Source organism: Daktulosphaira vitifoliae, unplaced genomic scaffold (genome assembly GCF_025091365.1).
Source record: "Daktulosphaira vitifoliae isolate Bord-2020 unplaced genomic scaffold, ASM2509136v1 Scaffold_2, whole genome shotgun sequence".
Classification (NCBI taxonomy): domain Eukaryota; kingdom Metazoa; phylum Arthropoda; class Insecta; order Hemiptera; family Phylloxeridae; genus Daktulosphaira; species Daktulosphaira vitifoliae.
Window position 1 is genome coordinate 6,189,098 of NW_026099573.1, and position 11,980 is coordinate 6,201,077.

At 30.8% G+C, this 11,980-nt stretch overlaps 2 protein-coding genes across 2 annotated transcripts; one reads left to right on the top strand and one right to left on the bottom strand.

Annotated features, from left to right (window-relative positions):
* Window positions 1–3,708: 3,708 nt before the first annotated feature.
* LOC126897933 (ATP synthase subunit gamma, mitochondrial-like) lies at window positions 3,709–4,530 on the top strand. The gene has a single exon (XM_050671879.1). The coding sequence runs from the start codon at window positions 3,709–3,711 to the stop codon at window positions 4,528–4,530; it is 822 nt and encodes a 273-aa protein (XP_050527836.1).
* Window positions 4,531–8,498: 3,968 nt separating this feature from the next.
* LOC126897934 (ATP synthase subunit s, mitochondrial-like) lies at window positions 8,499–9,791 on the bottom strand. Its single transcript, XM_050671881.1, has 3 exons — window positions 9,697–9,791; window positions 8,735–8,955; window positions 8,499–8,665 (listed from the first exon to the last, which is right to left on the bottom strand). The coding sequence occupies exons 1-3, from the start codon at window positions 9,789–9,791 to the stop codon at window positions 8,499–8,501; spliced, it is 483 nt and encodes a 160-aa protein (XP_050527838.1).
* Between the last annotated feature and the right edge of the window lie 2,189 nt (window positions 9,792–11,980).

The window sequence follows — 11,980 nt, forward strand, 5'->3', positions numbered from 1 at the left end:
TTTTATAATAAGAGGGGGATAATATTAAATAGGATAGGATTTAAAATGTTGATTGTTATGGGAGGAGGAGGTAAAAATGAGGTGGCATAAAAAGGAAGTATCAAACAAGGAATCATACTAATAATATCATTCATTTATAAAAATATCTACTTATCAATATGATAAGAGATATAAATAAATTAAATATCATAATAAATGATAAGAGTATTATCATAATCTGTTATCAAAATTACTTCACCGATAAACAACATAGAACACCATCCTATACATATAATTTCTCTTATCTATTATTGATAAGGGAGGTGGCATGAAAGAGGTGGCGGAACCTCAATGAGGTACCCTAAAAAACCATGGGGCCACCTCAGTGAGGTGGCCCCACAAACACACATCACCTCTGAACTTGTCTTCATGGTGAAAACGGCTACCGAATGCTATTTTTGTGTGAAAATTTTCGATTTTATAATTTACATTTTTTACTTTAAAGTGCTATAACTTTTTAAAAAATGTATGGATCAATACAATTTTTTCATGAGAAGTAGTATTTATATACATCTTTCATTGGATATACTTTTTTTTTAAATCAGACTATTTCCCTATATATGGGGGGGCTTCAAATATAAAAAATGCATATAGAAAGTAGAACTTTTTCAACTTAACTTTTGAAAGTGTTCCGGAAGGTCTGACACTTTTATATATATCTTAAATTAAAGCTAATGTAATATACTTTAATTTGAAAAAAAAAAATTTGACCTCTGGACTTGTCTTTGTGGTGAAAGTTGACATCAAATTTAATAAAAAATTACGATTTTTGTAAAATAATTTTTTTTTATATTTTTAATTTAATAATGCTCTAACTTTTTCAAAAATGAACATATCAATATAATTTTTTTTTATATAGATGCTTGATGTCTTTACTTATCATTTGGTATATTTTTTTTGTAAATCTGACACTTAACCTGCCCACAGGGGGGGATTTAAAATGACAACTTTTTCACAAAAAATTTACTTTTTCAACATAACTTTTGAAAATGTTCCGGAAGGTCTGACACTTTTATATATATCTTAAATTAAAGCTAATGTAATATACTTTAATTTGAAAAAAAAAAATTTGACCTCTGGACTTGTCTTCACGGCGAAAATGGCTACCGAATGCTATTTTCGTGTGAAAATTCTCGATTTTATTATTTATATTATATTTAACTTTATAATGCTATAACTTATTGAAAAGTTTATGGATCCACACAATTTTTTTATGAGAAATAATATTTTTTAATAAACCTTTTTTCATTCGACATACTTTATCTTAATCGAGATATTAATAAGGAACCAGCAGATCAAGTAGCTTTTGGAATAAAACACCAATTTTTTTAAAATTAAACACTATCTAAAGATTTGCATCGAAGCGTTTATTTTTGATAGTGATTTTAATCACTGTCAGATATCATTATACTTGATCCAACTATGCCACGTCACCACTGTGCCGCGACCCCCCTGTGCTGGGTTTTTTTTTTATTTTCTTGTTTTGCAAAGTAATACTTATTTTTCAATTTTTCTAGAAAACTAGTGGGTTTAGAAGAAATATTATAGAAACTTAAGTTATACACATCATTTATATCTACAATTTATTTCCTATATTTTTTTTTTGTGAGAGCACTAATTAACGAGTCAATAGCAAATAACTGAAAAACTGCCCCTTTTAACTAATTTTCAACCCCAAGTCGGCACGGGTTAAACTTGTTTGATCGACCTGAAATTTTTTTGTGTTCTTTTTCATATGTATACAAATAAATTTGAGGGGTATGCACTAAGCATTTCCGAAACTTCAAAATTCTGGGACACCCTGTATACNATTTCCGAAACTTCAAAATTCTGGGACACCCTAATATGAGTATTATTGGTTAATTTCGTTTATATATATATTATATATAATTGACACAGTGACATACAACAATACTAACAGGAGGGCGGACTGCACACATAAATACTTTTGCAATTCACGTGTGCCATAATAATATATCCCTATCCGACAGTTGACCTTTTACCATCATCGCGACAACTTAACTTTTCTATCACGTATATAGTGTGTGTGGTATGTCGCCGTCAGCTCCCTGTTATATTATATCATCTCTAAGTGTCCAGCAGGTTGTATTATCTATTTAATATTCCAATCACTTAAAAAATATTTATATCGTTGTTAACCAAGAGTGTTATATACATATATTGTAATGCTACCCTTGGTAGTTCCTCTAAGGGAATATAAATTAAATAGGAAACCTCAGTACCTAAGGTTGATATAGCCTAGCCAGCTATCCCCCGTTGGTCCCTTAGAATACTGTCGACGGGCATTTAGGCTCAACCCCTAAATAGCGACGTAATAGTATCTAGCCAAAGACATTACCTTCAAAAATTGAAAAAAATTCCCTCATTCCCCGTAAATGGAGGAAACCTCCAAAAAAATTACAAATTTTAAAATCGTTAAATTTCGAAATTTTTTCCATTTTTTTTACTTAAAATTGCCATAACTTTTTGAAAAATGTATGGATCAATATAATTATTTTTATAGATGCTTGATGCCTTTACCTATCATTAGGTATATTTTTTTTATAAATCTGACCCTTTAACTGCCAACAGGCGGGAATTTAATATGAAAACTTTTTACAAAAAATTAACGTTTTCAACTTAAATTTTGAAAGTGTTCCGGGAAGTCTGATACTTTTATATATATCTTAAATTAATATAATATACTTTATTATGGAAAAAAAAAATTCGAACTTTATTTTGTCTCATGATGAAAATAGTTACCGAATGCTATTTATGTGTGAAAATTCTCGATTTTATATTTTAAATTTTAAACTTTATTTTGCTATAATTTATTGAAACGTGTATGGATCAACTTTATTTTTTTATGAGAAATAATATTTTTTAATAATCTCTTTTTCATTCGACATACTTTATCTTAATCAGGATATTAATAAGGAAATATCAGATCATATAGCTTTAGGAATAATCCACCATTTTTTTTAATATTATTAATCTCTATCTACAAATTTGTATCGAATCATTCTTATGATAGTGATTTTAATAACTGTCTGATATCATCTAAACTTGTCCTAACTATGTTATGTTCACATTGTGTCGCAACCCCACTGTGCTACTGTTTGTTTGATATAAGAATACTCATTTTTTGGAATTTTTCACAATTACATCAATTAATTAGGTAAAATAGGAAAATTTAACACAATTAAAAAAAAATCATTTATTAAATTTTAACTTATTTTTCTCTAATTAAAAAAGAATTAATTCAATGTCTTAGATAAATTAGTTGTTTTATATAAATTTTTAATTTTATCCAATTTTTATCAATCAAAAAATTGAAACGGCTCTTTTTTTTAATATTTTAAAATTATCTTCTCATTAATATAAATAAAATAATTAAAAATGGACTCTCTCTAACATATCATGTATCGTTTTGCCACCCTGCGATATCAATGATAATAACAATGATAATCGATATATTGACAGAATACTTGCCTTTTAAAGAATTTAGTTGGCTTAAAATATTTAACACTGAAATTATAATAGAAATTTAATAAACAAGGTTTTGGTTGATATAAACATATTATTACCTAATTTATAAATTAAAAAAATGAAACATTAACTTATATTCACTGAATTTATTAAAATCATAAGGAGTAAATTACCCTTGCAATGGCATTAAGAACTATTCAAAAACAAATACAATCATTCTCTAACATAAAAAAAATTACACAAACTATGAAAGTAGTTTCTGCTGCAAAATTGAACAGAGCTGAACGTTTGTTACGGGATACACGTCCGTTTGGTTATGGGACTCTCTCATTTTATAGTCGGTACACAGATATTAATATGCTTGACTACACAGAAGATCACCTATTATTTGCGGTGACATCAGATCGAGGTTTATGCGGATCTATACATTCTGGTATAGTGAAAAAAGTTCGAGAAGAGTTGTCTAGATCAGATCAAACAAATGCATCGGTGGTATGCATAGGGAAAAAATCAGAAACTATGTTACAAAGAACACATCCAAATTATATATTATTTTCTGTAACTAATATTGGAAAAAATAATCCTACATTTTTAGATGCTTCAAAAATATTTCAGATGTGTTCCTTTGTAGAATATATTGCTTCTCAAATATTTTACAATTGTCTAACTTCTAAAAGCACATCAAAAGTTGATTGGATACCAATTTACAGTACAGATATTTTACTTATGACGGCTCACATAACAAGTTTAGACGAAGTAGAAGAAGAAGAATTAAGAAGCTACATCGAATTTTCTACAATTTCTTTACTATATTTTGCCATGGTAGAAAACGCAACTAGTGAACACTCTGCTAGAGTATTAGCTATGGACTCAGCTACCAAAAATGTGGATAAGTTAAAACAAAAATCAACTTTAAGCTTTAATCGTAAAAGACAATCAAGGATAACAACAGACATTATTGATATTGTTTCAGGATGCGAAGCCATTACCAGTAAAACATGAACACGATTTTAGTGTTCTTTTTTCTAATTCATTATTATATTTTTTTATTTATTCCGATTAAATATTCAAAAAAAAATCATAAATCAAGTGTCAATTAATATACGACATTTGCGTGCCGGACAAATGCACGTCGGATCTATACACTCATGTCTGGCTTATGTTTTGTTTCTGCTGACTTATGGAAAAGATGAAGACAATAAATTTCTTTCCTAAATAAAAATAATTACATGGTGATAATGCAATTTGTTTGCTTGGAGAGTATAAAAAATATATATTNGCGGGGGGGTTCTAGAACTCTCTATTTTACCCTACTTATATTCTCTCACTTGATAATTGAATTAATTTAGTAAAATAAAGATGATTAAACGTATTAACTTATACACAGAGTGTCTTAGTCTGTTTTGGCAAATCCTCTATTAATCTTTAATAAACTTTAAAACCTCTGGATATTTTTTATTTTTTTTATTATCATAAATAATTTTAAAAATTCGTATGATAGAGTACCGAGAGAGGTTATAGAGTGGGCATTTATTAAAGGATAATACGAGGTAGATAAAATGAAGAATCAAGTTTTTTTTATGTTAAGACATATTAAAAAAATAAATAATTCAAATACCAACACGTTTTATGTGTTGAAATGTTTGTATCGCCAAATAGTGTTCGGCCAAAAATAAAATGTATAATTCTTCTATGTCTACGTGACTAATAAGCCAACTATATAATTTACGCCACCACGTTGTGAATCAGCCCGAAATTAACTAAATTATACGAATACGGTTTAAGTACTCGTTAAAGCAGCCGTGGCCGGACATCACTTGGGTGAGACGATAAATCATCTCACCGTGAGTCCGGACCCGTACAGGAGGACCGAGTGTACGACGCTGACTAAAAGTCTGCGCAGGATCTCTCTCGGCCCTTCCAGATTGGGCATGAGTCCCGGCAGGCAATTCATGACTTTCTGGGCCCGCTGGGCCGCACGAGTAATGTGCGGCCCGAACTTAAGACGTTTGTCTATGACAAGGCCCAAATAAGTCATGGAGTCCTTAAGCGGGATCTCCACCCCCAGCACAGCGAGCCGTGGAGGAGTAAACTTGTACCTGCCCGTGAACAAGACCGAAGCGGTCTTGTCCAGGGTGAGGCTCAGTCCACTCCCCTCCTGCTGTTTCCAGGCGGTGACTGCGCTGAGCGCGCAGTTCGCACGAGATCCAGCCTCCTCGGACGAGTCGCCTTCCGCCACCACCAGCGTGTCGTCCGCGTAGCAGACGACGCGTAAGTGCGGTGGTAGCGGAACGCGGAACACCGCGTTGTAAGCGATGTTCCACAGCAGAGGCCCGAGACGCTCTTGTAGGAAATAACCCGATCGCTTAAGTACGACCGGATCATCCGCCCGAGGTAAGGAGGCACCCGAAACGCGTTAAGCGCTCCGAGGATGTGTGACCATCGCACGGAGTTGAACGCATTTCGGATTTCCAAGGTCACCGCCACCCCGAAACCCTGCTCCCTGTCGTCCATCGTCCGTCGACCTCCCCCTCCGGAAGCCGACGTCGGCCAAGTGGACTTCGATCCGGGTGACGAGCAGACGCTCGAGGATCTTCCCTAAGTTGTCCAACATGCAAAGCGGTCGGTACGACGAGGGGAGACCCTCGGGCTTGTCACCCTTTCTCAGAAGCACCAGCCTGGCCTTCTTCCACTTCGTGGGGAATTCACCCTCCGAGAGGTAGCGTTTCGCGACGGCGCGTATCCAATCCGGGGCGAGATCGTTTACCAACCCCCACACCCGGTTTGGAATCGTGTCAGGGCCGGGAGCTGTGTTCCGGCCCCGTACGCGCAACACCGCGTCGGCCACCTCCTGGGTGGTGAATTCCTCCACCGACACGTCGTCCCCGAACGCAGAGGGAAGCAGAGGCGGATGTGTCGGAAAGAGCGTGTCTACCGCCCTTTCCAGCACTTCCGCCTCCAGCCGACCGGAAGCCGGTGAACCGTGGAGCTTCCACATGACGACCCGATAGGGTTTCCTCCACGGGACGTGGTCCACCGACTTCACGAGTTTTCCCTCATTTCCCGTAAATGGGGGAAACCTCCAAAAAAATTACAATTTTAAAAATCGCTAATTTTCGAAATTTTTTCAATTTCTTTACTTAAAATTGCTATAATTTTTTAAAAAAGGCCAAATCAATATAAATTTTTTTTTTATAGATGCATAATGTCCTTACTTATCATTTGGTATATTTTTTTTATAAATCTGTTCCTTTACCTACCCACAGGGGGGATTTAAAATGACAACTTTTTCACAAAAAATTAACTTTTTCAACTTTCAAGGTCTGACACTTTTATATATATCTTAAATTGAAGCTAATGTAATGTACTTCATTAAAAAAAAAAAAAATTTGACCTCTGGACTTGTCTTCGTGATGAAAATGGCTACCGAATGCTATTTTTGTGTGAAAATTCTCGATTTTATTTTTTACATTTTTAACCTTATAATGCTATAACTTATTGAAAAATATATGGATCAATACAATTTTTTCATGAGAAGTAGTATTTATACACATCTTTCATTCGCCTTGCTTTTTTTATAATTGTAAAAATCCATTGTTAATTCAGGAGAAACTAACAATCATTATTTTTAAAAATGATTTATATAGCAACATGTTAACAAAAAATTTGGAATATTATAGTCAAGTAGTCGCCCCTCGTAAGAAGAAATTTCTTATTTATATTAAAATTATTTAACTATATTTTAGGTTTTAGCTACGATACAAAGCTGAGAAAGTATTTTATTGTGACTATCATTTATTTTCTCTGCTCTAACTTGACCTACTTTTTTCAACGATACGTCAAATAATTACAATTCGTAACTAATTGAAGATATTACCCTCAAAATTTGAAAAGATATTCTAATTTATCAATTAAACAGTTACTTATCCCATGTTCTCCATACAGACAATTCAAATCATTCATTTCTAATTTGTGTCTGCTATTACTAGACTTTAATATTCCAAATTTTTTGATAACATGTTGCTATATAAATTATTTCTAAAAAAAATGATTGTTAGTTTCTCCTGAATTAACAATAGATTTTTACAATTTAATGAAATTTTATAATACTGTGTCGCGACCCCATTGTGCTACTATTTTTAAATGAAAATGTACTTAATTAACTTATATATTTTTAAAATAACGATATAAATATCAAAATGACTATTTTGTAATAACATTTGGATAAGTATTTCGGAAGTTATTAATTTTTTCATACCTAGGCAGAATGAGGAATTAGACTGAGGAATGTTTAGTGATAAAAATAGCAGCATCTAACCCACACCTTAGTCTATATTTTAAAATGGTTATAACATTTGCAATACTAAAAGAAACTAATAAAAAAATGAACAATGTTACATTTATTTTTCCATTAATTATGTGGATTATAATAAAATAATCATTTTATATATTTAAAAAATTCAATACAGTTGGGATTTATAATACTTAACCATAGTTTACAAATAGTAAATTGTAACTGAAATTTTTATCTTTTATTAAAAAAAAATTATTTTGTTTATAAAGTATTGTTTATTGAAATAAACACATATTAAACTATTCACGCAGGGATAATATCAAGTATTACACGTATAATCAAAAAATAACAATTATTAATATTAGAAATTACATTAGTAATGAATTTTTACAATTCCACCTTGACACGAGTTTACTAATTTTTCCTGGGAAAATAAAACGATTGTTGTTTCCTTGTTTTATTAATATTTCCAACAGCCTGTCAAATAAATAAAATATCTATACAACTCCTTTGTTAATTATTATTTGACAATAAGGTAATGTAGCAATTAGATGGTCTAAAATTTTCTTGTCTCTAAAATATGGTAAATTCCACAGCTCCAAACGTTTCAAATGTCTAGATTATTAATAAGTTAGGAATATACAATTTGATAACTATAATTTGGTATATTTTAATTTTACTGAAGATTTTCCAAGGATTTTATTCCAGAATTAGAAACATTTACGCAGCTAATAACTTTTAAACATTTTAAACTATTTTTCAGTACTTTTAATTTATTCATCGCCTTATTTTCTATAAAGTTACATCCAATAAATGAAACGGCAGATATGTTATCACAATTTTCTATAATATTTATAAAAATTAATAAGGGGATACAAACTTTTCAAAAAATGATTTGTTTCAAATAATTACCAAAATTATCAAATCCTAAGTGTGATATAGAAGCATCTTTTCCAGCAAATACTTCTTCTATTTTAAAATGTTGTAGACAACCATGTGATGGCTTTGGCAAACAATCATAATGGTTAACAAATCCTTTATATCCCTTGCATCTAACATAGGCACCATTTTTCATGAGCCATTCAGCGCATGCTATATTAGATCCTATCATTTTAATACGATCTTCTTCCACTCTTTTAATTTTATAAAATGTATTTTTAATAATATTTATAAATAATATGTATTTATATATTTATTTGAATACTTATTTTATCAAATAAAAACTTTCATTATATATGTATAACGGCATAATGTAGCGATTATGAATGCCATCACAATTTGTCATTTTTACACTCAAATACTTTTAGCATAAAGGAGATGATAATAATGTACTACATTGTAAATAAAATATCAGTGGCTGAACTACATTTTTTAAGGCTGGGAATACATTTTTTTTAATTTTTATCGATCGTAAACAATATGCTCCGGTGAGGTTGAGTATGAGAACTATATTCGAATACATTATATCATATATCTTTATAAATAATAAATAAACAGAAAATATTCTTATTTTTTATAAATAATAAATCGATACACAATTTTGTTATTTTGTGCTTTAATAACATACTCGCGAATGACATCATCTTAACTCACATAATAGATTCACATTTAAGAAAAAGTTCTATTACACAAAATCATGTAATAATATGTGTATTAATCGGACACTAGTCATAGTTTTTGTTAGTATATTTTTGCATGAAATATCCTATACATATAATAACAAACGTGCATTCCCTTCACTTTCTCTCGCAATTGTTGGGGTCGTCTAGTCTAATATTTAATAAATATGATAAATAAAGACATCAAAATATCCTAAAAAAGAGCGTAATCTGAAAATTTTTAATCATCATTTTAATAATCATGTAACATCTTACCGATTAAAACTATTGTTTATATATTGCCATAAGTTGCGGTTATTAATGATACATGATCTTCTCCAAAATAAGCTCTTTGACAAGGATTTCAGCATTTTTAAATACAATTAAAAATATTTGTACAGCATAACATATATTCTGTTTTATAATATTAGATCTTAAATTTATAGCATGAAAATCTAAAATTATTTAAATAATTGTTGTTGCTGTTAGTTACGTAATATATTTACTAGACACGGGATATCACATTCAAATATTAAACATGTATTTTGAAATAATAATTTAACATAGTATTCAGATGGTCTATTTTTAAAAATATCTGTTCACAAAATTTCGAATTACACTTTCTGGTTTCATATAATTTTAATTGGTAATACGGGACTGTTGGTCCCTACTAATTGGTATGTGAAGATAACATGTCGTTATAACATATGTTATCTTAAGTCCAAAATTCATCGCACGCAGCGTAGCGTAGTTGCCTCACGTGTGTAATAAACAAAAAGAAAAAGTAAAAGGGCAGTCGGAGCGTGTAAGGGTGAAGGGAGATTAGATTTTGTGATAAATAAAAGTAGAGGCGTTGGTGGTTTAGTACAAGGAAAAGTAAGAGTGGCTAGGGGTACAGGGCAGAGACAATAATAGAATGAAATAGAAAGGGATCTCGGGGTATGTATGTCTACATAAACTGATATATGTGGGTAAGATAATATAACAACGAAAGATTAATATCTAGCTCCTGCACAAAAACAAAATTTAACATAAATATATATTTTTTAATGTTTCTCTATCACATTTTGGATATTTTTTTTTGGTAAAAATTTGAACGATATAATTAAGTTAAGTTAAAAATAAAAATTGTTAAATTTACCTGCAATAAAAATTGTTTTTGTTCTTTGTCTTTAGTGAATTTATCATTATATACTTCCATTAGCTTAACTCCTCTCTCAGCTGTGTCATTTACTATTTTCAATGATTTGATTATTTCTCTTCCTGTTTTGAAGTTTTCCTAATAATTCCAATAAGCTGGATCAATGCTTAAAAAATTTGTTTGAATTTTAAACCGCTTAAACATTTCAATTGATTTGGAAGTTATTAAATCAGTTGGTAGGTCTTTTTGAAGAAAATTGGGGACATCGTCTGGTGTAAGAGTTATCTTTTTATTCAGATTAGTTTCTTCATCATCATTATAACTTAGAATATTTTCAGCCATTTTGCGTTTTGTATTGTAGTCTATACGGTTGTCAAATAAGGAAAAAGTAATACATTGTGGATTTAAATACCACAAATGATTAGTTATTTTTTTTAATGTCACGTTGCGATTTTTTTTATTTTGTAATTTATAAGATTCTAATTTTTTAAGAAATAATATGTCATTAAAAGGAGCTTCTATAGCCTTGGGAGATGAAAACCAAGCTTGAACGTAAAATTTTACAATAAAACAACAAATATCCTTTAATAATGTTTCTTCTCTGCTGTCTAGTTTAAATTGATTTTTAGACAAAAATATTTTTAAGCAATATATTGTTTTAGCCATCTATCTGGCTAAATGAGATGGACCCGGTTTTAAAAAAGCATTTCCCCTTTGAGAAACACCGTTCAAAAATATAACAATAAGTTCTAAAAACTCTTGATAATCATCTCGGGGGAGATATTCAGTAATTTTATTTTTTGCATATAAAATAATTTCATCGGCTTCATCTTTTAAAATATTATGAACATAAATATCAGAAATTGATGTAGAAAATTTTGTTTTATCAATTGTTTCCCTTTCTTGTTGAAACCTCTTGAATAATAATATTTCTGGTCCGGTTGAAGGACATAATTTGGTTTCTGAAAATACGCCTTGTAAAACAAGTTCATAAATATGGTGTCGGCATGCTAAGAATAAAATTTCTCTTCCAAGACATTGCTCTAATAAAAGACATACCCCATTAAACCTTCCCGTATTAGAGGCCGTAGTATCATATGTGAAAGCCTGTACTTTTTCCAATAGTGACCATTTGACTAAAGCTTCATAGACAGCTAATGATACTTCTAAAACTTTCCCTGAGGGTATATAAGAGACTCCAAGAAGCTGTTCAAAATTTAAGGCGGTTGCAATAGTAGGGAGGCGATCGACTTTTTTTTTCCTTGTAAGGTCTGGAAGCATTCTTGAATCCAATGGATCACAACGAAATTCAAATTTTGTTCATGAAATTTAGAATTAATATTTTCTGCAATTTTTTGTCTATAATGTTCACGGGACCTTTTAATTGACGATCGGTTTAAAACATATATGCTGGGATCT